General features: G+C 35.5%; 1 protein-coding gene across 3 annotated transcripts; it reads left to right on the top strand.

Moving 5' to 3' along the window:
• The first annotated feature begins 2,462 nt into the window (after positions 1–2,462).
• LOC139951746 (uncharacterized) lies at positions 2,463–26,952 on the top strand. Of its 3 annotated transcripts, XM_071950809.1 has the most exons (29): positions 2,463–2,620; positions 5,101–5,143; positions 8,446–8,487; positions 8,883–8,912; positions 9,549–9,590; positions 10,542–10,571; positions 10,827–10,869; positions 11,098–11,186; positions 11,978–12,007; positions 12,392–12,430; positions 12,833–12,862; positions 13,118–13,160; positions 13,389–13,477; positions 14,269–14,298; positions 14,683–14,721; positions 15,124–15,153; positions 15,409–15,451; positions 15,680–15,768; positions 16,560–16,589; positions 16,974–17,012; positions 17,419–17,448; positions 17,725–17,767; positions 17,996–18,084; positions 18,598–18,639; positions 19,226–19,255; positions 19,642–19,680; positions 19,999–20,059; positions 21,569–21,651; positions 22,545–26,952. In XM_071950809.1, the coding sequence occupies exons 2-29, from the start codon at positions 5,126–5,128 to the stop codon at positions 22,821–22,823; spliced, it is 1,521 nt and encodes a 506-aa protein (XP_071806910.1). In that variant the 5' UTR covers positions 2,463–2,620; positions 5,101–5,125; the 3' UTR covers positions 22,824–26,952. The 3 variants fall into 3 exon arrangements, with proteins under 3 accessions (XP_071806910.1, XP_071806911.1, XP_071806912.1); XM_071950810.1 differs by lacking the exon at positions 15,124–15,153; XM_071950811.1 differs by lacking the exon at positions 19,642–19,680.
• The last annotated feature ends 985 nt before the right edge of the window (positions 26,953–27,937 follow it).

The following is a 27,937-nucleotide window of genomic DNA, read 5'->3' as shown; positions in this document are numbered from 1 at the left end:
CAATGAAGACACAAAGGAATGGGTCACATATCGAGCACCAAATGGAAATGATGTAACGTAGTGAGGTCCTTGCGACTGGTCCAGGTTAAAAAGATGGAGTCATGCTTGGCCCTTTATTGGACTCTTCAACTGCGCTGTACACAGATACAGAGTGCTAACTATATAAGGGTTGATTTCTGGGGCGGAAAATCTTCGTAGTTCAAATCTTACTGTAGTATAACACGAAAGTGAAATGCTGCCAGGGCTAGAGTCATGCTGAAATAGAAGGGGAGAATAAATGATTGTGCAGATTAGAGCCCTTCCATCCAGATCATCACACTAATCAGCACCACTAGAAGACAATGACATCCACTCAATTACTGGAAACAGGTGAGCTTCCGCTTTGATTAATATGGTGTTTTTTTTAATAACAAAACGTTTTTTTTTTAATGCACGTCGCCAGACACACAAGGCTTGATGAAAGCCACTTGAAGGTGTGGGCTACAATTGGTTTTTTTTCCAGAGGCCGTTGCCACCTACTCCTATGGCTGAAACAGTTACCTCTTTTACAGTCCATACGGATGTACGTAGGCTTGGGTATCATCAGTCCGAAGTAGTGGTAGTTAGTGTTCTGAGGTGTAGGGATTCCCATGATTAGGAAAAGAGCCTTTGGATCTTGGTATACTAACGTTAATTCATTTAGATGTAAATTGCTGCAGTTTTCACCATGTTTTACATGAACTTATTGAGTATTTTTAAGCTAATTTTTCGTCAACATTCGTACCTTTCCCACAAATTTGTTGTGCAAAATGTTGTAAAACTTTTCATAATTAACATTTCGTTGACAAAAACCAAAATGACGCTGTCAAAAGCGACTGCACCAAAATGAAACTAAAACTTACTCTCTGTGTGTTTGGGCTATTATTCACAAGCTCATTTCAAATGCAGTCATGCTTAAAGAATTCAGAATTTGTTTTTGCTAAAAAAAAAAAAAACAGTTGCATGGCACTGACGCACTAAATGTAATCCACCATATACATAAACTGACAAACCTGTAGAAGTTTGAAATCGATCGGCCATTTGGGTCACGAGAGAATAGTGAAAAAACAATTACAAATTAATTTTGCATTGAATCGATGCCAAAATAAAAACGACTAAAACGCTCACTGAGCGATAAACTACACACGCGAAGTTTATTTATTTCTCATCAAATAATGACATTTCAGACAGATATTTCATGGAATTTTTTCAACTATCAACATTATTAGACCGTGTAAGTTTTATGTGAATCTGTGATCTGTTCCTACAAATAAAAAATAAGTAGGCCCCTATTTGGTATTTTTTTTTTAAATGCGAACATTGTTGATGCAAAGTTCTTTTTTGACGGTGCGTGTTGAATGCATCTCTTAAAGGCCGGTTTATAGTCGGAAATCTTGCGCGCAATCCTAAGACTGAGGCCTTAAATCCGTGTCTTTTTATGATCGCACGTCTAGATTTCTGACGCCCGACCATCGCGTGACCGACAAAAACTCGGCCTTAATTCGGCAACCGTTCACAGATGCTGCGTCGACTGTAGATCATGAACAGAACACAATTTGATGTATGTCTTGTTCCTTGCAAAGAACCACACATAAATCTTATTACTGGACCACAGCAACTGTATAAGTGGTTTCTTAAGACATTATTCAGTTCTCTTAAAATAGCAACAAAGTGTTTTAACGCTGTTGTATTCGCACAATTTGGAAAGTAGTTATACATCAAGATACGGTAGACCTACATATTATTCAATCTGCCTGCGACTGGTACCCTCTGTTTTTGTTTTGCTTAGCAAATAGTTGCTCAGCATAATTCTTTGATTGGACCATAATAAACCCTGGGCCCAATTTTCGAAAGAGATATGCTTTTCAGCAGAAAATATTCCTTAAAATATTGTGTACATGTAAAACGGTATTTTAGCTGGTAGCCTTATTCAGCCTCAGGCAAGCATAATTTTGTTGTGCTTAGCAATTTTTTATATGCTTAAAAAAACTCTACCACCAGTGCAATGCTTGTCCAACAGAATAACACAATGTGTCACACAACGTAGACTTGTGAACAAGTCGTCAATATTGTATGCCGCAGCGAGATAGTCGGTGACGGTGTCGTATGATGATTCAGGTTTCCGTGATCGAATAATGCTCTCGCGAGATCACTGCTCTCGCGAGATCACTGCTCTCGCGCAAATAGAGCAGTAGTCTCGCAGCAGTCTCGTGAGAAAGCCAGCAGTTTCGCGAGAGATTCGGAAGAGTTTTATTTTAACGACTTGTTCACAAGTCTAGCCCCAACGCTGTTGTTGACTTACCCGTGATGACGATATAAAGATATTCAACAGCTTGGCCTTGGCCGTTGTATAATATCATGGAGCATTACAAAAAACTTACGCTAACAATAGCTATAGGCCTAGCTGTAAAAACGGGAAAGTCCCATGAAATCACGCATAGAGAGGGGAATATTCACGGTACCAGCCACCGATCGAACAAGAAGGCAGGGACAACCACAATAAGAAACTACGGGATACCAACCTACAGGAAGAAACAGGAAAGCCTACGTTGGAAGTTGGTTCCTCTATTGGTCGGTCTGCAATACACGAAGCTACTTACCGGTAAGATTGAAGTGTTTCATTCGAATTCTTCTCATATGCGGAAGTTAGTTAATCCTGTAGGCTATAGCTATAGGCCTATGTACTGTGGTTGCCAATAGGAAAAAAACACTAGGCCCTAATATCTTTATGCATTTATAGGATTTAAGGCATTGCATGGTGAGGTATCAATATATATCAATATATATTTGGTCACAACACCATGTGTGTATCTACTTGCCAGGTAGAGTTTGTTCTTTAGAGAACTGTCTTTCTTTATTCCACTACCGCGGAGTAGATTGTGTTGGGTGTTTATCGGAGAAGATTGTTTGTGTGTTCATCTTTATGCATGTATTGAATTATAGTTTATAGCTCCCCACGGAGCAAAAGTTGTTCCGATTTTGATCTACTAACCGCTTGAAAATTTGGGGATACAAAATAAACAAATTAATGAACAAAATAGAAAATGAGAAACCGTTCCAGGGATTTTAGTTGATTTAAAACAAGAAATGTTACAATTTGGATATTAAAGACACTGGACACTATTGTTAATTGTCAAAGACCAGTCTTCACAGTTGGTGTATCTCAACATACGCATAAAATAACAAACCTGTGAAACTTTGAGCTCAATCGGTCGTCAAAGTTGCGAGATAAAAATGAAAGAAAAAAACCCTTGTCACACGAAGTTGTGTGCTTTCAGATGCTTGATTTCGAGACCTCAAATTCTAAATCGGAGGTCTCGAATCAAATTCGTGGAAAATTACTTCTGTCTCAAAAGCTACATTACTTCAGAGAGAGTCGTTTCTCACAATGTTTGATACTACAACAGCTCTCCCCCCCCCCCATTACTCGTCACCAAGAAAGGTTTTATGCTAATAACTACTTTGAGTAATTACCAATAGTGTCCACTGCCTTTAACTGCTAACACAAACTTGTATGCAGTTTTCAATGAAATTAAGATATTGTTAAATTGATGTATCAAACATTTGATGCGTGTTTGAGGCTTGTAGGCCTATTGAAATTTTGTTTGATATTTTGCATATTATTATTATTTGTTATTTGAACAAAACTTGTTCGTCCATGCTAAACAAACTAAAGAAACATAACTTCTGTATTAACCACACCGGGAAAAATATTGCCTTCTTTTTGTTTGTGTTTTGTGCAAAGAAAGAATGTTGTTAGCAGGGGGCTCTGATCTGAAAAAAAGATACTTATTTATAAAATTATGTGTACCAATAGTCAAGAACAAGAATTTCCGTGTCATGGAGGCCTAAACAAGGTGAGCAAGTAGCATTTGGAGCTCAAAAAGTCACTGTCACTTATTTGGGTTAAAGGGAAGGTACACGTTTGGTAATTACTCAAAACGTATATTAACTTAGAAACTGACTTGGGAACGAGCATTGGAGAGCTGTTGATAGTATAAAACATTGTGGGAAACGACTCCCTCTGAAGCAACGTAGTTTTTGAGAAAGATGTAATTTCTCACTTAAATATTGAAAGACTTTTAGCTAGAAGTCTTGTATTCCTATCTGAAAGCTCACAAATTCGTTCAACAAGGGTGTTTTTCCTTTCATCATTTTCTTGCAACTTCGATGACCAATTGAGCCCAAATTTTCACAGGTTTGTTATTTTATGCTTATGTTGGGATACACGAAGTGTGGAAACTGGTCTTTGACAATTACCAAACGTGTACAGTGCCTTAAATGCATTCGACACGCTGCTGATATTGAACACGTGACACGTTGCTGATAAACCCGAACAAACTTCCGTACATGTAGTACCCTTTATACCCTTTAAATTCCGCCATTCGTTGTCTTTAAGAAAATTTACTTTGACGACATTTGCAAAGATTGGTTAATAAATGCTTTTTTTTGGGGGGGGGGGGCTGGTAAACTTTAACGTCATGCTGAATTTATTCTTAAAAAAACTCAACTATCAGACAAAGGTGTTCAAAGTGTTCAGAGTGAACCTATAGATAGGGACTATATATTTAAACAGGACTGAGTAATAACAAATTCACCTTTAATGTCATGCTGAGTTTTAAACATGTAGCACTATAATTGTGTATGATTATTCTATTCTTTTTCTTTTTCCTCGTGCAAACTACCCAATCCACTATGTCAATGCCCTCAACGCTTTGAGTAGTGGTATACAAATGTGAAAGTTTTTAGAACATTAAAAAAGGGGGGGGGGAATCCTGTAACAGTCAGAATACTGTTTAAGATATACTGCCAGACCAGATGTTCTGGATCAAATGTTTTTTTTTTTTGTTTTTTTTTAAATACTTTATATATATAATGTTTTTTTCCTTAAAAACATTGGTTCAATAGTAAGCGACCCACCCGCCCCTGGCATATAGTACAACCCGGCCCCTCAGCAAAATAACCATCCAAGCCACTCATGAATAGGTCTACCCGTGGCCCCTGGTCAGGTGACCCTCCCATCAGCCCATACCACGCACTTATTTGTGATTAAGTGTCTTTATTTTGTTTTATTTTAAACAGGTCTGAAAACAAGACAAAGTGAACAATGGCGGACAAAACAAAGGTGAAGTTAATTTTCCAGTGCGTTTCATATTAATAATCTTTAACAAATTAATGTTAACTGTTAATCTTCAACAAATTAAAGACATTGGACACTAAAGGTAATTGCCAAAGACCAGTCTTCTCACTTAGTGTATCCCAACAAATGCATAAAATAACAAACCTGTGAAAATTTTAGCTCAATTGGTCGCCGAACTGCAATGTAGTAATGAAAGAAAAAACACCCTCGTCACACGAAGTTGTGTCCTTTCAGATGCTTGATTTCGAGACCTCAAAATCTAATTCTGAGGTCTCGAAAATTACTTATTTCTCAAAAACTACGTTATACTCCAGAGGGAGCCGTTTCTCACAATGTTTTTAATATTTTATTACATCAACAGCTCCCCATTACTCGTACCCAAGTAAGGTTTTATGCTATTAATTATTTTGAGTAATTACCAATAGTGTCCACTGCCTTAAAGACATTGGACACTATTGGTAATTGTCAAAGACCAGTCTTCTCACTTGATGTATCTCAACATATGCATAACATAACAAACCTGTGAAAATTTGAGCTCAATCGGTCGTCGAAGTTGCGAGATAATAATGAAAGAAAAAACACCCTTGTCACACGAAGTTGTGTGCGTTCAGATGTTTGATTTCGAGACCTCAAAATCTAATTCTGAGGTCTCGAAATCAAATTACTGGAAAACTACTTATTTCTCGAAAACTACGTTACTTCAGAGGGAGCCGTTTCTCACAATGTTTTCAATGTTTTATAACATCAACAGCTCCCAATTACTCGTTACCAAGTAAGGTTTATGCTAATAATTATTTTGAGTAATTACCAAAAGTGTCCACTGCCTTAAAGACACTGGACACTATTGGTAATTGTCAAAGACCAGTCTTCTCACTTGATGTATCTCAACATATGCATAAAATGCAAACCTGTACAAATTTGAGCTCAATCGGTGTTCGAAGTTAAGAGATAATAATGAAAGAAAAAAACACCCCCTAAATTTGAGGTCTCGAAATCAAATTCGTGTGACTTACTTCTTTCTCGAAAACTACTCCACTTCAGAGGGAGCCGTTTCTCACAATGTTTTATACTATCAACCTTTCCCTATTACTCCATACCAAGTAAGGTTTTTTGCTAATAAATATTTTGAGTAGTTACCAATAGTGTCCACTACCGTTAAATGATATATAATTAAAAACTTGCTATTAGTATTAAACAAATATATATATATTGAGCACCCGTCTCATCCCACCTACCCGAGAAACATATTTAAACCACACATAATGGTAATTTTCCAATCTCCAGGGCCAATGTTTTGGGTCAGGTGTGTTTAAACAAAAAAACCTTTATCCAGAACATGTTATCATAGAGGTATGGTTATGTATACTTTCAATCATTTGCCACCTCCACACACGTTCTGTTATTGTACTCACAGTCTGTGAGTGATCTGCTACTATAACTTCGAACATACTGCTGTTCCATGTCGTAATAGTTGATTGAGATCATGTACTCGGTTAACAAGTTATTACTTATCATTAGTTTCACGGTCTGTTACTAGCCTCTGACCATCATGGACCTGCTAGCTTCCTAATCGGAGCAGCCGATGTGTTATATATTCTTTCAAATAACTGGGGCCAATTTCATAGAGCTGCTTAAGCAAAAAATTTGCTTAAGCACGGAAATAGCTCGCTTATTTGACACATGTTACTGGCAAAACTTTCCTGCCATATACATTGCTTATGACTAGTATTAAGCTGTTGTTTACTTAGCATTACAATGGAGTGGAGTCTATGCCGGTAATCTGATTTTACCAAGCAATGAATGTTTTGCTTTATAAGCAACATTTTTTGCTTAAGCAGCTCTATGAAATTGGGTCCTGTTGTTTATTCAGAAGCCATCAGTCGACACATTAGGCACGATATGAACATGCACAGGCCAGTGACAAAACATTTTGATTTTTTAAGAATGTGTTGCACCAGTTGGTTCCGGGTATTGATTACAAATTATAGAGGATAGAAGTGAACGTAGGCCTATATGCCTACTCCTCCAAACCAGCAACTAAAAATATTCCAGCAAACAAACAAACAAACACACCAACAAACACCCCCAACCAACCAACAAACAAACAAACAAACAAACAAACAAACAAACAAACAAACACCCCCAACCAACCAACCAATCAACAAACAAACAAACAAACAAACAAACAAACAAACAAACAACCCCAACCAACAAACAAAATATATACAAAAAAACACACACAGGTACAGCACTCCTATTATAGAGGACACCTATTGTACTTTCTGTTGTTCCTGTATTGAAGAAATCCCCATTGGTTTTGTACACAAATGACTATTAGTGCGGACACTTGAAATCAAAGAACCGAGTAGTGAGGATCTAATGTCCCTTTTATAAATGTCCTCGGAGGGTAGGCGATACAAACACACCAAATCACACCCTATAGGCCTACTAGCTATCAAAAGTCATGGCAAACCTACAGATTCTGTTTTGCTTACATGTAAATGCATTAAAGGAACACGTTGCCTTGGATTGGACGAGTTGGACTACAAAAAGCTTTTGAAACCGTTTGTTATGAAATGCATATGGTTAGAAAGATGTTTTAAAAGTAGAATATAATGATCCACACAAGTACCACTCAAAATTTTACGGTTTTCTTTTTACGTCGCGAACTATCACTGTCGGCCATTTATGGGAGTCAAAATTTTGACTCCCATAAATGGCCGACCGTGTTATTGGACGAGGTAAAAAGAAAACCACGCAATTTCGAGGCATACTTGTGTAGATCATTGTATTCTACTTTTACAACATCTTTCTAACCATTATGCATTTTATAACAAACGGTTACAAAACGCTTTTCAAAGACCAACTCGACCGATCCAAGGCAACGTGTTCCTTTAAGGTCTATTCCCCAAATATCAAGGGGCTAGAGGTCACAGAAATCAGTCAGTCGTGTGTTGCAAACTATTGTGTGCTGATGTATACTTCAAAGTTCACATTGAGTTTCCTTGAATACTAAACATACAGTGTTCATAGCAATGTTGTATACTAAAAAGAACATTTTGAATGGTTTTATATTGACTTTTTAATGGTACAAAATTATGTGATCGTTTATATAAGTAAATGGCTACAAAAAAAACCTATGATAAAAAAATTCATGCACTTAAGTAACATCGTCCAAAATGATCTCCGTGGCACATTGCATGCCTATATAGAGCTATATCTTGATGCAATAATTATCAAACACAAAATGAAGATTTAAATGTTGTTACTTCTCATTTTGAAAACAGGCTCGTTCAAACTCCGCCCCTATGGTGAAGTACGGAACCATGGTAAGTTTATATTTCCATGTGTTGGGCATCCCCTACGTACATGTACATGTACACTCCAAGCTTGAAAAACTTGAAAGTAAACAGATAATAAAACAATTGTTAACTCAATTTGCCTTTTAGTACGATTTTGTTATATTCTTCAAATGAGGTTTTTTTTCACTTTTACTGTGTTTAATGTCGTTTTTTTAATAAATAAAACTATGGCCTATAAATATGCATTATTATCAATTTTATTATTCCAACCCAATTTTCAGCTCAGACTTTTACCGGTCGTTTTGTATAGGTATAACATTTACTATTGGTGCATCAACTTTTGCTTCGACTAGTTAGTATTATTTAGTATTTTTATAATTTTAGTAAAACAAGTAATGTGGATAGCCTGTTTTGATTTACAGCAAAATCCAAGAACTACTGCCAAGCACAAGGTAAGCTTAAGGGTTGAAATAGGCTCTTTTCGAAACCAGGGCTTCGGCTTTGGATTCGGCTTGAGACTCCGTTCTCTCGTCTGTAACTCTGTGCGCGTATTACGCAAAGCACGCGCAATTTTGTCAAAACAACCGCGGGGCCAAGCTAGCCTGAGCAGAATCTAAAGCCAAGTCCAGTCGTTTCGAAAAGGGCAATAGTTGCGATAAAAACAAATACTGTTATGTTCCTTAGTCTAACAGGTATTAGTGTAGGTTACCAAAGACTCTACAGGATTATTTCAACATCCAAAATCCCCTTACTAAAAAGGAATGGAGCGCCAAGAACTCAAATTAAAACCAAAATATTTGAGTTTAAAGCTTGAGCAAAGATTATCGTCCTTTTATATCTAGTTTCACATTCTCAGTAATAGAGCACGAAACAAACGTACACTTATCGTCCTTTTATATCTAGTTTCACATTATCAGTGATAGAGCACGAAACAAACGTACACGCACGCGAAATCGTCCCATAAACGAACCCCGTGACACATTGTCCCTAAAGCCAAATCGCAATGCGATTTTTTTAATGGAAGAAAATAAAAATATAAAAATAATAATAAAACAAATTTTAATTATTTACTTCTCACTTCCAAACAGGCTCGTTCAAACTCCGCCCATGATGTGAAGTACCACACCATGGTGAGTTCATTTCAAATGATTGTCATCGGGTACCATTCATTTCAGATTTATCTGTTTGTTTCATGTCAACATCAATCAATACAAAGTGTGATAATATTGCTCATTGAAATGAAAACTTTAGGTCCAGTTAATAGGGGACTTTTGGGACGCTTGGTGGCAGTAGACTTACCAGGTAAAATCCATCGTTCTATGTAATGTGCGCATGTTCAGAACTACGTAAACAATGGAAATGTACCTGGTAAGTCTGCTGCCACCTAGCGTTCCAAAGTCTCCCATTAGATAACAATGTGTCATTAACATGTAGGAAAAAGGAGAAGCAATTTTTTCCTCCCTTCCCTATAAAGACAAACTATAATGGCCTACTTGAGTTGGCTAACTCACTCCTCACTTTTTAGCATGGCATTTGCATATCTCAACACAACACAACTTTCAGTTAAGACCTTTAAAGGAACACGTTGCCTTGGATCGGCCGAGTTGGTCTTAAAAAAGCGTTCTGTAACCGTTTGTTATCAAATCGATATGGTTAGAAAGATGTTGTAAAAGTAGAATACAATGATCTACACAAATATGCCTCGAAATTGCGGGGTTTTCTTTTTACCTCGTCGACTAACACTGTCGGCCATTTATGGGAGCCAAATTTTTGACTCCAATAAATGGCCGACCGTGTTAGTTCGCGACGTAAAATGAAAACCGTGCAATTTTGAGTGGTACTTGTGTGGATCATTATTCTCTACTTTTAAAACATCTTTCTAACCATATGCATTTCATAACAAACGGTTTCAAACGCTTTTTAATGACCAACTCGTCTGATCCAAGGCAACGTGTTCCTTTAACGGTCCTTTTGTAACATTTACTATTGTGTATCAGCAAATGATTTTAACTTCAATTATTTCATATAATAAGTGAAGTTGATTTTTTTTGTTAAATTACAATTTTTGTTTAAACTTTCAGCGACCTACGAGCTCTTGTGCTAATCAAAAGGTGAGCGGATTGAGTATTTGTGTGGCGTGTCGTGGCCGAGCGGTTACGAGCCCCGGACTCAAGATCTGGTGTTTCTGATCAGCAGAGTGTGGGTCGTGACATCTTGTGGCCTAAAGCAAGACGCTTACAAAAGTGATTGCTCCTTAAAAGGTTGGGGAGGTAGTGCTTTCTGCTCTATCAGTCGGGTTTCTAAAGATCAGTATTTGTGTTTTACCCAAAGAAATCACAATTATTTCACTCCAATGTTTTTTTCAGAAAACATGCGAGACAGACAAAGGACATGAACTAAAAGAAACAGGTAACTAATTTTGGCTTTACTTTATAAATAAAGAAGAAAATGCTCCCTTCAGTTATTTAATCATGAAGATTTACAAAGCAACGACTATAATGAAGGACCCTATATAAATCTACCTTGTTAAAATTTTAATCAATATTAAGATACATCATTACCCAAGATCATGAAAGCAATACAATTACACCCAAATCAAGATGAAAATGCTTAACTTTTTCATATTTTATTTTCAAGATGAGGATGTCGTCATCAAACCGAGTGAACAATCAGAGGAGAATGAAATACCACCGTCTGGCAACCCGGATAATCTGAATCAAGGAATGGTAATGTTTGGACTTGCCTAACTTGTTTTGTTAATATTGATTTCTACGTTTACAGACAATGGACACTATTGGTAACGGTCTAAGACCAGTCTTCTCACTTAGTGTATCTCAACATATGCATAAGATAACAAACCTGTGAAAAATTGAGCTCAATTGGTCATCAAAGTTGGGAGATAATAATGAAAGATTACACACCCTTGTCACACGGAGTTAAACTTTGTTTAATGTTTATTATTTATTCTGCTTGTTTTGTTTTCATTCATTTTGTTTGAATTCAATATATTAATTTAATAAATTAATTCAACGTCAACATGTTCAAAACGCCGATCAAATATACAAAAGGGTTTCGTGCAAGATAGAGAAAGGCTGTTACAAAATAACTTAAACAAAATAACTAAGCAACTTTTCAAAATACACAATTATAAATTGCTTGATCACCTTAATATTATGTCCACTTACAAAATGAAGTTGAACTGAGTGAAAATTGATACCTTAGATGCAATACTTTTCAAGTTGAAGACATTTTCTTGAAACGGAAAGTACATTGATATTTTAAAATCGTGAAATAATGTGTTTTAATATAGCTTCCAAAGTATTATCATTGACTACTTAAAACCCAAATTTTTGTAGTTAAAAGCAAATCTAAGTCCAATCAAATCGTTTAAGTATTTTCGGATTTTATAAAATATATGTAACTCTGGTCACTTTGTGTTTAAGTCAATTATTACTTATTTGTTTACCATTTATATCATTTATTGACTTAACTCTAAACTGAAATTATTCGATTACAGGCTCCATCCAGATCGTCCGAGAAAAAACAGGTAATCAGTTTCAGTAGTGTTTACAAATAATTCTTTGTTTCAGTTAACAAAACAGTTGAGCAAACAAACATGATAGTAATCGTTTTAAATCAGGATGATAAACAACGCTGTAAAACGACCACGTGTTCTCACTTTACTAGTTTGTTTAGGCATTGGACACTATTGGTAATTACTCAAAATACTTAAAATCATAAAACCTTACTTGGTAACGAATAATGGGGAGCTGGTGATGGTATAAAACATTGTGAGAAACGGCTCCCTCTGAAGTAACGTAGTTTTCGAGAAAGAAGTAATTTTCAACGAATTTGATGCATTTTAAAACTGGAAGTAATGAAAATAAAACAAAACGAAGACTTAAATAATGTACTTTTCATTTTACGACAGACTAGTTCAAACTCCGCTCATTCGAAGTATCATACCATGGTGAGTTCATTTCATGTGGTGGTCTTATACTAAACATGTACCCTAAATAGGTCATTATTTCCACAACAAACTATATAATTATTTTACTTTAATTTATTTTGCTCCAAATAAAAATAATGTATTGAAATCTCTCATCATTGTCACCAATTTGAATGAAAGATAACAAGTGGTATTTCTACAACTTAAGTGAATGGCCTGCAGTGATTTGGCTTATTATTAATGTCCCCCTTCAACTTTAAGCATGGCCTATCTTAACACAACACAACTTTCAGTTCTGAGATTTAACGGTCACTTTGTAACATTTACTATTGGTGTATCAGCAATTGCCTTTATCGTCAATTAATTTATAGTCAATAATTGACGTTGATTTTTATTTTACGGTACAATTTTATTAACTTTCAGCCAACTTCGAGCTCTTGTGCTAATCAAAAGGTGAGCGGATTGAGTATTTGTGTGGCGTGTCGTGGCCGAGCGGTTACGAGCCCCGGACTCAAGATCTGGTGTTTCTGATCAGCAGAGTGTGGGTCGTGACATCTTGTGTCCTAAAGCAAGACGCTTACAAAAGTGATTGCTCCTTAAAAGGTTGGGGAGGTAGTGCTTTCTGCTCTATCAGTCGGGTTTCTAAAGATCAGTATTTGTGTTTTACCCAAAGAAATCACAATTATTTCACTCCAATGTTTTTTTCAGAAAACATGCGAGACAGACAAAGGACATGAACTAAAAGAAACAGGTAACTAATTTTGGCTTTACTTTATAAATAAAGAAGAAAATGCTCCCTTCAGTTATTTAATCATGAAGATTTACAAAGCAACGACTATAATGAAGGACCCTATATAAATCTACCTTGTTAAAATTTTAATCAATATTAAGATACATCATTACCCAAGATCATGAAAGCAATACAATTACACCCAAATCAAGATGAAAATGCTTAACTTTTTCATATTTTATTTTCAAGATGAGGATGTCGTCATCAAACCGAGTGAACAATCAGAGGAGAATGAAATACCACCGTCTGGCAACCCGGATAATCTGAATCAAGGAATGGTAATGTTTGGACTTGCCTAACTTGTTTTGTTAATATTGATTTCTACGTTTACAGACAATGGACACTATTGGTAACGGTCTAAGACCAGTCTTCTCACTTAGTGTATCTCAACATATGCATAAGATAACAAACCTGTGAAAAATTGAGCTCAATTGGTCATCAAAGTTGGGAGATAATAATGAAAGAATACACACCCTTGTCACACGGAGTTAAACTTTGTTTAATGTTTATTATTTATTCTGCTTGTTTTGTTTTCATTCATTTTGTTTGAATTCAATATATTAATTTAATAAATTAATTCAACGTCAACATGTTCAAAACGCCGATCAAATATACAAAAGGGTTTCGTGCAAGATAGAGAAAGGCTGTTACAAAATAACTTAAACAAAATAACTAAGCAACTTTTCAAAATACACAATTATAAATTGCTTGATCACCTTAATATTATGTCCACTTACAAAATGAAGTTGAACTGAGTGAAAATTGATACCTTAGATGCAATACTTTTCAAGTTGAAGACATTTTCTTGAAACGGAAAGTACATTGATATTTTAAAATCGTGAAATAATGTGTTTTAATATAGCTTCCAAAGTATTATCATTGACTACTTAAAACCCAAATTTTTGTAGTTAAAAGCAAATCTAAGTCCAATCAAATCGTTTAAGTATTTTCGGATTTTATAAAATATATGTAACTCTGGTCACTTTGTGTTTAAGTCAATTATTACTTATTTGTTTACCATTTATATCATTTATTGACTTAACTCTAAACTGAAATTATTCGATTACAGGCTCCATCCAGATCGTCCGAGAAAAAACAGGTAATCAGTTTCAGTAGTGTTTACAAATAATTCTTTGTTTCAGTTAACAAAACAGTTGAGCAAACAAACATGATAGTAATCGTTTTAAATCAGGATGATAAACAACGCTGTAAAACGACCACGTGTTCTCACTTTACTAGTTTGTTTAGGCATTGGACACTATTGGTAATTACTCAAAATACTTAAAATCATAAAACCTTACTTGGTAACGAATAATGGGGAGCTGGTGATGGTATAAAACATTGTGAGAAACGGCTCCCTCTGAAGTAACGTAGTTTTCGAGAAAGAAGTAATTTTCAACGAATTTGATGCATTTTAAAACTGGAAGTAATGAAAATAAAACAAAACGAAGACTTAAATAATGTACTTTTCATTTTACGACAGACTAGTTCAAACTCCGCTCATTCGAAGTATCATACCATGGTGAGTTCATTTCATGTGGTGGTCTTATACTAAACATGTACCCTAAATAGGTCATTATTTCCACAACAAACTATATAATTATTTTACTTTAATTTATTTTGCTCCAAATAAAAATAATGTATTGAAATCTCTCATCATTGTCACCAATTTGAATGAAAGATAACAAGTGGTATTTCTACAACTTAAGTGAATGGCCTGCAGTGATTTGGCTTATTATTAATGTCCCCCTTCAACTTTAAGCATGGCCTATCTTAACACAACACAACTTTCAGTTCTGAGATTTAACGGTCACTTTGTAACATTTACTATTGGTGTATCAGCAATTGCCTTTATCGTCAATTAATTTATAGTCAATAATTGACGTTGATTTTTATTTTACGGTACAATTTTATTAACTTTCAGCCAACTTCGAGCTCTTGTGCTAATCAAAAGGTGAGCGGATTGAGTATTTGTGTGGCGTGTCGTGGCCGAGCGGTTACGAGCCCCGGACTCAAGATCTGGTGTTTCTGATCAGCAGAGTGTGGGTCGTGACATCTTGTGTCCTAAAGCAAGACGCTTACAAAAGTGATTGCTCCTTAAAAGGTTGGGGAGGTAGTGCTTTCTGCTCTATCAGTCGGGTTTCTAAAGATCAGTATTTGTGTTTTACCCAAAGAAATCACAATTATTTCACTCCAATGTTTTTTTCAGAAAACATGCGAGACAGACAAAGGACATGAACTAAAAGAAACAGGTAACTAATTTTGGCTTTACTTTATAAATAAAGAAGAAAATGCCCCCTTCAGTTATTTAATCATGAAGATTTACAAAGCAACGACTATAATGAAGGACCCTATATAAATCTACCTTGTTAAAATTTTAATCAATATTAAGATACATCATTACCCAAGATCATGAAAGCAATACAATTACACCCAAATCAAGATGAAAATGCTTAACTTTTTCATATTTTATTTTCAAGATGAGGATGTCGTCATCAAACCGAGTGAACAATCAGAGGAGAATGAAATACCACCGTCTGGCAACCCGGATAATCTGAATCAAGGAATGGTAATGTTTGGACTTGCCTAACTTGTTTTGTTAATATTGATTTCTACGTTTACAGACAATGGACACTATTGGTAACGGTCTAAGACCAGTCTTCTCACTTAGTGTATCTCAACATATGCATAAGATAACAAACCTGTGAAAAATTGAGCTCAATTGGTCATCAAAGTTGGGAGATAATAATGAAAGAATACACACCCTTGTCACACGGAGTTAAACTTTGTTTAATGTTTATTATTTATTCTGCTTGTTTTGTTTTCATTCATTTTGTTTGAATTCAATATATTAATTTAATAAATTAATTCAACGTCAACATGTTCAAAACGCCGATCAAATATACAAAAGGGTTTCGTGCAAGATAGAGAAAGGCTGTTACAAAATAACTTAAACAAAATAACTAAGCAACTTTTCAAAATACACAATTATAAATTGCTTGATCACCTTAATATTATGTCCACTTACAAAATGAAGTTGAACTGAGTGAAAATTGATACCTTAGATGCAATACTTTTCAAGTTGAAGACATTTTCTTGAAACGGAAAGTACATTGATATTTTAAAATCGTGAAATAATGTGTTTTAATATAGCTTCCAAAGTATTATCATTGACTACTTAAAACCCAAATTTTTGTAGTTAAAAGCAAATCTAAGTCCAATCAAATCGTTTAAGTATTTTCGGATTCTATAAATTATATGTAACTCTGGTCACTTTGTGTTTAAGTCACTTATTACTTATTTGTTTACCATTTATATCGATTATAGACTTAACTCTCAACTGAATTTATTCGATTACAGGCTCCATCCAGATCGTCCGAGAAAAAACAGGTAATCAGTTTCAGTAGTGTTTACAAATAATTCTTTGTTTCAGTTAACAAAGCAGTTGAGCAAACAAACATGATAGTAATCGTTTTAAATCAGGATGATAAACCACGCTGTAAAAAGACCACGTGTTCTCACTTTACTAGTTTGTTTAGGCATTGGACACTATTGGTAATTACTCAAAATACTTAAAAGCATAAAACCTAACTTGGTAACGAATAATGGGGAGCTGGTGATGGTATAAAACATTGTGAGAAACGGCTCCCTCTGAAGTAACGTAGTTTTCGAGAAAGAAGTAATTTTCAACGAATTTGATGCATTTTAAAACTGGAAGTAATGAAAATAAAAGAAAACGAAGACTTAAATAATGTACTTTTCATTTTACCACAGACTAGTTCAAACTCCGCTCATTCGAAGTATCATACCATGGTGAGTTCATTTCATGTGGTGGTCTTATACTAAACATGTACCCTAAATAGGTCATTATTTCCACAACAAACTATATAATTAGTTTACTTTAATTTATTTTGCTCAAAATAAAAATAATGTCTTGAAATCTCTTATCATTGTCACCAATTTGAATGAAAGATAACAAGTGGTATTTCTACAACTTAAGTGAATGGCCTACAGTGATTTGGCTAATTATTAATGTCCCCCTTCAACTTTAAGCATGGCCTATCTTAACACAACACAACTTTCAGTTCTGAGATTTAACGGTCACTTTGTAACATTTACTATTGGTGTATCAGCAATTGTCTTCATCTTCAATTAATTTATAGTCAATAATTGACGTTGATTTTTTTTGTTAAATTACAATTTTTGTTTAAACTTTCAGCGACCTACGAGCTCTTGTGCTAATCAAAAGGTGAGCGGATTGAGTATTTGTGTGGCGTGTCGTGGCCGAGCGGTTACGAGCCCCGGACTCAAGATCTGGTGTTTCTGATCAGCAGAGTGTGGGTCGTGACATCTTGTGGCCTAAAGCAAGACGCTTACAAAAGTGATTGCTCCTTAAAAGGTTGGGGAGGTAGTGCTTTCTGCTCTATCAGTCAGGTTTCTAAAGATCAGTATTTGTGTTTTACCCGAAGAAATCACAATTATGAATCTAATTTTGAAATAAATTTCACTCCAATGTTTTTTTCAGAAAACATGCGAGACAGACAAAGGACATGAACTAAAAGAAACAGGTAACTAATTTTGGCTTTACTTTATAAATAAAGAAGAAAATGCTCCCTTCAGTTATTTAATCATGAAGATTTACAAAGCAACGACTATAATGAAGGACCCTATATAAATCTACCTTGTTAAAATTTTAATCAATATTAAGATACATCATTACCCAAGATCATGAAATCAATACAATTACACCCAAATCAAGATGAAAATGCTTAACTTTTTCATATTTTATTTTTAAGATGAGGATGTCGTCATCAAACCGAGTGAACAATCAGAGGAGAATGAAATACCACCGTCTGGCAATCCGGACATTCTGAACCAAGGAATGGTAATGTTTGGACTTGCCTAACTTGTTTTGTTAATATTGATTTCTACGTTTACAGACAATGGACACTATTGGTAACGGTCTAAGACCAGTCTTCTCACTTGGTGTATCTCAACATATGCATAAAATAACAAACCTGTGAAAATTTGAGCTCAATTGGTCATCAAAGTTGGGAGATAATAATGAAAGAAAATACACCCTTGTCACACGGAGTTGTGTGTTTTCAGATGCTTGATTTCAATACTCAAATTCTAAATCTGAGGTATCGAAATCAAATTCGATGAAAACTACTTCTTTCTCGAAAACGTCACTTCAGAGGGAGCCGTTTCTATTTTGAGTAATTACCAATAGTGTCCACTGCCTTGGAACTATTTTCCCCATTGGTTATTAAACAGTGTCAGTATTAGTGCAACTGTAGATTATGTTACTAACCTATATTAAAACACATTATTTCCGATTATGGATACAGAAAAATGAAGTTTAAAGTATTTTTTTTCTTCTTCCAATAACTGACAGCCTCGTTCCAGGTCCTGTGCTACAAACAAATACAACACCTGGGTAAGTATAACTTTGTTTAAAATTTATTATTTATTCTGCTTATTTTGTTTTCATTCATTTTGTTTGAATTCAATATATTAATTTAATAAATTAATTCAACGTCAACATGTTCAAAACGCCGATCAAATATACAAAAGGGTTTCGTGCAAGATAGAGAAAGGCTGTTACAAAATAACTTAAACAAAATAACTAAGCAACTTTTCAAAATACACAATTATAAATTGCTTGATCACCTTAATATTATGTCCACTTACAAAATGAAGTTGGACTGAGTGAAAATTGATACCTTAGATGCAATACTTTTCAAGTTGAAGACATTTTCTTGAAACGGAAAGTATATTGATATTTTAAAATCGTGAAATAATGTGTTTTAATATAGCTTCCAAAGTATTATCATTGACTACTTAAAACCCAAATTTTTGTAGTTAAAAGCAAATCTAAGTCCAATCAAATCGTTTAAGTATTTTCGGATTTTATAAAATATATGTAACTCTGGTCACTTTGTGTTTAAGTCACTTATTACTTATTTGTTTACCATTTATATCATTTATTGACTTAACTCTAAACTGAAATTATTCGATTACAGGCTCCATCCAGATCGTCCGAGAAAAAACAGGTAATCAGTTTCAGTAGTGTTTACAAATAATTCTTTGTTTCAGTTAACAAAGCAGTTGAGCGAACAAACATGATAGTAATCGTTTTAAATCAGGATGATAAACCACGCTGTAAAAAGACCACGTGTTCTCACTTTACTAGTTTGTTTAGGCATTGGACACTATTGGTAATTACTCAAAATACTTAAAAGCATAAAACCTAACTTGGTAACGAATAATGGGGAGCTGGTGATGGTATAAAACATTGTGAGAAACGGCTCCCTCTGAAGTAAAACGTAGTTTTCGAGAAAGAAGTAATTTTCAACGAATTTGATGCATTTTAAAACTGGAAGTAATGAAAATAAAACAAAACGAAGACTTAAATAATGTACTTTTCATTTTACCACAGACTAGTTCAAACTCCGCCTATTCGAAGTATCATACCATGGTGAGTTCATTTCATGTGGTGGTCTTATACTAAACATGTACCCTAAATAGGTCATTATTTTCACAACAAACTGTATAATTCTTTTACTCTGATTTATTTGAATAAATCTCAATTGGTTGTCGAAGTTGCGAGATAAGAATGGAAGAATAAACACCCTTGTCACATGAGGTTGTGTGCTTTCAGATTTTGATTTCGGGACCTCAAAATCAAATTATGAGGTCTCAAAATAAAATTCGTGGAAATCGATAATTCTCTAAAACTACGTTACTTAAGAGCACATAAGACAACTTTCGCTAAATCTTTTTATATTTCTTACAGATGAAAGCTGATTGTAATTGCAAACAGGGAGCAAACGAGGGAAATGGACAAAAAGAAACTGGTAACAATCATGTTTGTCTTTTAAAATATATTAATAATCAAAATCCGATTTAATTAATCGTAACTATGATCAATTAATCAAGCAGACAATCAATAAGAGACATACATGACCTCATTGAATTTGCATCATGTTTAACATAACCTCGTTGCCAAAAAAAATGAAAGCAATATCTGTTATAATGCATAAACGATTTGGGGTTGAACGACTAAAGATGGACTGGAGCGAGATTTGAAACAAACGTCCTTTATCAAACAGTTTCAACATATCGTAAATATCAAATAAGGTCAAACAATTAATGGTAACTTGTAAATCAGCTATAAAAATGAGATAAATGAAGTCTTCGATAGTTTCAGTATAACACTGATGTCCATTGATATAGGGACACGTATATAAATTGATCTAGCTCCCTAAGTGCATGTTTATCACATGTTTATCACTTTTACATCTTTTGAAAGGTAATTTATCTTGCCAGAGATTGTTAAAGGAACACGTTGCCTTGGATCGGTCGAGTTGGTCTTTGAAAAGCGTTTGTAACCGTTTTTTATAAAATGCATATGGGTAGAAAGATGTTATAAAAGTAGAATACAATGATCTACACAAATTTGCCTCGAAATTGCGTGGTTTTCCTTTTACCTCGTCGACTAATACGTCGGCCATTTATGGGGGTCAAAATTTTCGGACTCCCATAAATGGCCGACCATGTTAGTTCGCACAGTAGAAGGAAAACCACGCAATTTGGAGGCAAACTTGTATGGATCATTGTATTCTACTTTTAAAACATCTTTCCAACCATATGCATTTTATAAAAAACGGTTACAAACGCTTTTGTTTTGACCAACTCGTCCGATCCAAGGCAACGTGTTCCTTTAAGAGAAAGTTCCCCAAAACTAGAAGAAAACAAACTTCATCTAAAATTATTCAGTGTTAATTGGTTTCACTTGAATTGTGTTGTTAATGTACATGGAGCTGTGGTTAAAATAAAAAGTAAATAAGCCCGGTGTATACAGTGTTATTAAGGGCAGTGGACACTTGGTTATTACTCAAAATAATTATCAGCATAAAACCTCACTTTATAACGAGTAATTGGGAGAGGTTGATAGTTTAAAACATTGTGAGAAACGGCTCCCTCTGAAGTGCCATAGTTTTAACCAAAAAAAAGTAATTTTCCACAAATTTGATAATTTGAGGTCTCGAAATCAAGCATCTGAAAGCACACAACTTTGTGTGACAAGGGTGTTTTTTCTTCTTTCACAGTTAACTCGCAACTCCGACGACCAATCAAGCTCAAATTTTCACATGATTGTTATTATATGCATATGTTGAGATACACAAAGTGAGAACACTGGTTTTCGACAATTACCAATAGTGTCCAGTGTCTTTAAACTGTTGTTATAAAAGTCTCAAGTTATCTGAGAGACGCACACATTACACACAAAACACAACAAGTATTCTGCATATCCCATGTAAAATAGCTCGTCTAATTTTCTGTGTGTTACTTTTATCTACTAGGTGCAGAAGGCTGTGATCAACCGGACGCAGCGCCTAAAACACTACAATCGATCCCTGTAGCTGAAGTTTTAGATAAGACATCGGTAATAAGTCAATGTTTTGCCGCTAGCCCCCACCAATTCAGTTCAATTCAACACATTTATTTCCATACTTCCATGGAAAATATAATCGACAATTACGGAGAAAGAAAGTTTTGTCCTCCTTCGCTTATTTCTTCGTAATTGTGATGTATTTTTGTCCTTGTTTGTCTGTCAGAGTGTTTTTAATCAGAATATCTGAAATGGTTAAAGGCAGTGGACACTATTGGTAATTACTCAAAATAATTATAAGCATAAAACCTTACTTTCTAACGAGTAATGGGGAGCTATTGATAGTACTAAACATTCTGAGAAACGGCTCCCTCTGAAGCAACGTAGTTTTCAAGAAAAAAAAGTCATTTTCCACGAGTTTGATTTCGAGAGCTCAGGATTACATTTTGAGGTCTCGAAATCAAGCATCTGAAAGGACGTTTTTTCTTATTATTATCTCGCAACTTCGACGACAAATTTATCACAGGTTTGTTATTTTATGCATATGTTGAGATCCACCAAGTGAGAAGACTGGTCTTTGACAATTACCAATAGTATCCAGAGTCTCAAAAGACATATTCATTTTTAATTGATTCAAAATTCTCATTATGACGTATTTGGGTGTCAAGCATTAAAGGCGCAGGCTCGTTATATGAGTTTTTTTTTTAATTTATAGCGCCCTCTCTTATTTCTCATATGAAAGGAGATGCATTTTGCGGTTTTCGTTGTTATTTGCACGGTTCTGGTTGAATGGAACAACCTGGAAATTGACGTCCAACTTGGGTGTTCAGCAGAAATAGTATAATCTTATTAGTTTGAACGTTGTTGGACTTCGGATTGGTATCGGTTATGAGCGCCACTTGTCAGCATTTTTGGCACTGTTTGATTTACTTCTATTTCTCCTTTAGGTCGATCTTGCACATGAATTTACCTTTCGAGAACTGTCCCAGAACATAGGAAGAGAATGGGAACCACTGGCTACGTATTTAGGCGTCGGAGAGAAGGAAATTGAGCACATCAAATATGACAACCCCAACAATATCAAGCAACAGATATATTGTATGCTGTTGAAGTGGAAGTCATTGTGTGACGACTTTGGGAGCAGCTCATTCCTGGTCCTAGCTGATCATCTTGAACGTGTTGAACGGAAACCACTGGCAGCAGAACTCCGCGGGAACTTTAAGTAATGGTGGTCCGGTGTGCCAGGAGATGCTGTATCACCGGAGATTCTGTCCGTCCCCCCCCCCCCATAATGGAAAACTGTGTACAAACTTCTTCTAATAGCGCCCTCTTTGGAATCATTTCCACTAGTCCAGATTTCCCATTATGGGGGACATGTTTTTGTTGTCGTGGTGCTTTTCAACGGGATATGTTTTTTTTTCTAATAAATCGATTCAAACAAGAAAAAAAAAGGATTCTCAAAAATAAAATCAGGAACATTTTTGAGGATGGCAATTCTGAGGGTGCATATTTGCTGCTGGTGGACAGATTTTCCGATGGACAGATTTCCCTGGGAAACAGGTTCTGATTCACAATCCGTAATAACAGATCTTAAAGGCAGTGGACACTATTGGTAGTTACTCAAAATGGTTATTATAATAAAACCTTACTGGAACAAGTAATGGGGTACTGTTGATAGTATAAAACATTTTGAGAAACGGCTCCCTCTGAAGTAACGTAGTTTTTTGAGTAAGAAGTAATTTTCCACGAATTTTATTTCGAGACCTCAGATTTAGATTTTGACGTCTCGAAATCAAGCATCTGAAAGCACACAACTTTGTTTGACCAGGGTGTTTTTTTTCATCATAATTATCTCGCAACTTCGACGACCTATTGAGCTCGAATTTTCACAGGTTTGTAACTATAATTTATGCATAGATACACCAAATTAGAAGACTGGTCTTTGACAATTACCGATAGTGTACAGTGTCTTTAAAATGAGAGTGCTTTAGGTTGACATTTACATAACACTAATACGGTCATCTTCTGCTAAGATGCAAACTAACGCGGGTAATTTTGCTTAGCAGAATATTGTTGCTTTAGTGTTCTGCATTTCCCTTGCCTGTGGCAATCTGCACAAGAAATACACAATCACATAAGTATACGGGTGTGACTCTAAAATAACGGATTTCATATCGTTGTAACGGATTGAGAATCTGATAACGAATTGAGAATTTGAAATAACGGATTGAGAATCTGTATTGTGGAATATGAGAATTCGAAATAACGGATCGAGAATCCATAATAACGAATTGGGAATCTGTATTAAAGGATTGGGAATTCGAAATAACGATTGAGAATCCGTACTAACGGATTGAGAATTCGGGGAAAAAACGAGAGAAAAAAAAACACGATGGCGCTATGCCAAATGGGCTTTCGTTGAAAAAAATCAAATCTCTATTTTTTCACCACTCAAATTTTACATTATATCTGTAAAAAAAGAAATATTATTCAGTAAGCCAGAGATATATCAATTTATTAATGTTTAGATTTTTTTAAAGACGGGTTCTGTGAAGGTACAGTAGTGATTTGTTTTTTTGCAGTCAGTGTACAATGAACCGATGATGAGCCCCAACTTTTGAAGTGACTTTAACTTTGATTATGAATCGCCAATCAGAGACTTTTATCGACGCTAGGTGGCAGCACACTTACCGGGCTAATTCATGTCCTCAAAAATGGACATTCATTGACCTCGTAACTAATGGAAAGTTGCCTGGTTTTGATATGTGTACACTTTTCGTAATTATCGATTAAAAAATCAGGCCCCTACCTAGAGGTTTTTTGAAAAACTAAAAACACTTCTGCCGTTGAGAGCGGGCGTCAAAGGACAATGCCGCTGACGTCATTTGTGGGAGTTTGCTTTGTTTATACATCCACGCTGCAACAAAGCGGCTTTATCTACTTGCGACGTTTTGAGAGTGATTACGTAACGGGGCTTTTCGCAAATCTGGCAGAAAAGCTCTGGATAAGGGCATACAAAATGATTGTTTTTTTACACAATTGAAACCTATTTATAATCATATGACTCGATTTCCTTATTCATCGAAAATATTTTAAGTGGAATTCAGCAAAGTTCACGACTTGACATTTTCGTTCAAGCAGGTCTTTAAATGAAAACAAACTGTATTATAATTCAACCGTGTTTAAAGGGAAGGTACACGTTTGGTATTTACTCAAAACAAATATTAACTTAAAAACTGACTTGGTAACGAGCATTGGAGAGCTGTTGATAATATAAAACATTGTGAGAAACGGCTCCCTCTGAAGTAGCATTAGATTTTGAAATAGAGGTAATTTCTCACTAAAATAATAAAAGACTTCTAGCTAGAAGTATTTTATTTCTATCTGAAAGCACATAAATTCGTCTAACAAGGGTGTTTACTTTCATCATTTTCTCCCAACTCCGATGACCAATTGAGCTCAAATGTTCACAGGTTTGTTATTTTATGCACATGGTGAGATACACCAAGTGAGAACAATGGTCTTTGACAATTACCAATAGTGTATCTTCCCTTTAAGACTTTCCATTTTATGAAAGTATAGTTATGTTGTGCACACACAGTGTACCATAAGCGGTTGTATTATATCAAAGCATAAACAAAACCGTTCAAATAATACGAACAGTATATACCCCACAGTGTTTTTAATGGGAGACTTTAAGGCGCTAGGTGGCAGCAGACTTACCGGGTAAATTTCCATTGTTTACGTAGTTCTGAGCTGGCGCACATTACCGAGAACAATGGATTTTACCTGGTAAGTCTGCCGCCACCAAGCGTCCTGAAATTCTCCCATTGGTGAAAGCGATGTTGTAGTTGAGTCCGTGGTCTCTGCGAGCACAAGGTCCACGATCAAATCGAGGCGAATGCCAAGACCAGTGTGTGCATATACAGAAACAATTGTTTAAAAGTGGTTTTATTATGTCTAATAGGAACGAAAATATAACCGCTCACAATTAGTAATAGGAACAGTATAATTTTTATCCAGAGTACTTTTAATTGGTGGAAGCAGGGTTGTAAGTGGAGTCCATAGGTATCGGATGAAGGAGGTGATGGCCAATGCTAGTTATTATGGACATACATCAACATTAAGTGTTTAAAACCGGTTTTATTATGTCTATAAGCACATAAACAAAACCGCTCACAATTTGTAATACGAACAATACGGGAGTGTTTTTAATTGGTGGAAGTTGGGTTGTAGTTGAGTCATGGTCTCTGAGGAAAAGACCAAGATCATAAGATCATATAAAAGGAGGTGACGGCCAAGACTAGTTAGTATTGATACATAAACAAGTTTTTAAAGGCAGTGGACACTACTGTTAATTACTCAAAATAATTATTATCATAAAAACTTTCTTGATTACGAGTATATGGGGAGAGGTTGATAGTATATAACATTGTGAGAAATAGCTCCCTCTGAAGTGACGTAGTTTTCGAGAAAGAAGTAATTTTCCACGAATTTGATTTTGAGACCTCAGATTTAGAATTTGAGGTCTCGAAATCAAGCATCTGAAAGCACACAACTTCGTGTGACCATGGTGCGACAAGGGTGTTTTCTTCTTTCATTAATATCTCGCAACTACGACGACCGATTGAGCTCAAATTTTAACAGGTTTGTTACTTTATGCATATGTGGAGATACACCAACTTACTGTGAAGACTAGTCTTTGACAATTACCAATAGTGTCCAGTGTCTTTAAAGAAGCGGTTTTTATCTAAGCACATAAACAAAACTGCTCAAATTTAGTAATTATGAACAATATATCCAGAGTGCTTCAATTGGTGGTGGAGTGTTGTATATAGTTGATTCCAGTGTCTCGGAGGTCGCGTCCACGTCATTTGTCTCCGAGGCCTTAAGGCCAATGTCAAGTCGGAGTGAGGCGAAGAAGACATAAGGTTGGGTATTATGAACATGTTTTCCCTACGCGGTTAGTTAGTATCATAGGATGCCTTTCTGGTATGTTTTTTGGTGTGGCGTCCATGCTGGTCATGGTTGGACAGAGCGCAGTGAAAAGTTAATAACAAGTATTAAGAATGTATTATTATCATGTTGAAACGGGTTAAGGGTGTAAAAACGGACTTGGAGTCATTGTCCTTATTATGTTGTTATGATCTGAACTGCTTCCCCCGTACTGGGAAACCCGACCATTTCGGTCCTGTCAGTGCGTGGGGGTTGGAGCTCCGTCGAGGCCCACGAGGGTGTCCCGGTGTCAATGCAAACCGGTTCGACGAGCTCTAGCACTCGTCATAATTATTTTATAATTTGAATACATTAAAGAAAGAAAAACAGTTTTACGTATTGATTTATGAACACTTGGGTGTTGGCATATAATAATTTGTATAAGAGATTAATAAACGTTGGCTTTTTTGCCTGTGTGAAAAGCTTTTGTGCAATTTTTTTTTTTTTTTTTTAAACGACACTAATTGCTTGGACACATTGCAGGCAACATTAAACACTTGTTCGGCCGATTGTACAGTAAGGCAGCTTCTACGCGAGATCCACACACCAACGTATAGATGCTCGCTGTGTCATAGGTAACTACCTCATCTAGCAGTGTTACATCCATGCTCAAAAGACCTACAGTGGCCCACCCTCGAAATAAGTTTTCGATCGATCGATTGATACAAAAGGCCGATCGATGTGTTGATCGGAACACTTGCCACACACGCCTGTTACGACCTTGAAAAAACATTCTTGTTTCGATTAGTTAACGTGACAGTTATAAAAGATATGGCCCCCTCATTTTTTTCGGTTTAATCAAATTTAGTTTCTTCCTGCGCCCTCAACGTCAGGTTTCCGGGTGCTCCCATATTTCCTGTTAAGACAGCTGTAAACATGTACTTCGACTGTCTTCATTGTTACAGGTGAATTTCCCCTTTTTGTATTATAAATTTCTATTTCTAAAGTTGTTTGAGTTTATGTGTCAGCTTGTTGTTCATTAGACACGAGATCGGGAAATTATTGTCCTTAGAATCTGCCATTTATGCTCTTATAGTTTGGTTATCGTTTTGTAAACATTGCTGATGTAAATAGTATTCCAAGATGGCGCGGCCCACAAAGACATGGCGGGAATTGCAAACGTATTTGCATATATAAGTCGTTTTCAGTTATGAAGTGTTCTGATTATTCATTAGTCAATTGTTTTAAGTAACTTTGATAGGCCTATGATTTATTGTAAAGTGTTTAATTTATGCCATAATTCTTATGAAGACAGCTCTATAACATGTACTTCGGTTGTCTTCATTCTTACAGATAGTAAAACAATAGCAGAAGCCGAATCCATCCTCAGAAAGGTTATGACCCT

Source organism: Asterias amurensis, chromosome 19, assembly GCF_032118995.1.
Source record: "Asterias amurensis chromosome 19, ASM3211899v1".
In the NCBI taxonomy this organism is placed as follows: domain Eukaryota; kingdom Metazoa; phylum Echinodermata; class Asteroidea; order Forcipulatida; family Asteriidae; genus Asterias; species Asterias amurensis.
The sequence above is the reverse complement of the archived record's forward strand: the minus strand, read 5'-3'. Positions and strand labels throughout refer to the sequence as shown.

Coding starts and splice junctions, on each gene's coding strand:
- LOC139951746 (XM_071950809.1), top strand. Junction 8,913..9,548: donor GAACTACTGCCAAGCACAAG/GTAAGCTTAAGG, acceptor ACTTCCAAACAG/GCTCGTTCAAACTCCGCCCA. Junction 12,431..12,832: donor ATTCGAAGTATCATACCATG/GTGAGTTCATTT, acceptor ATTAACTTTCAG/CCAACTTCGAGCTCTTGTGC.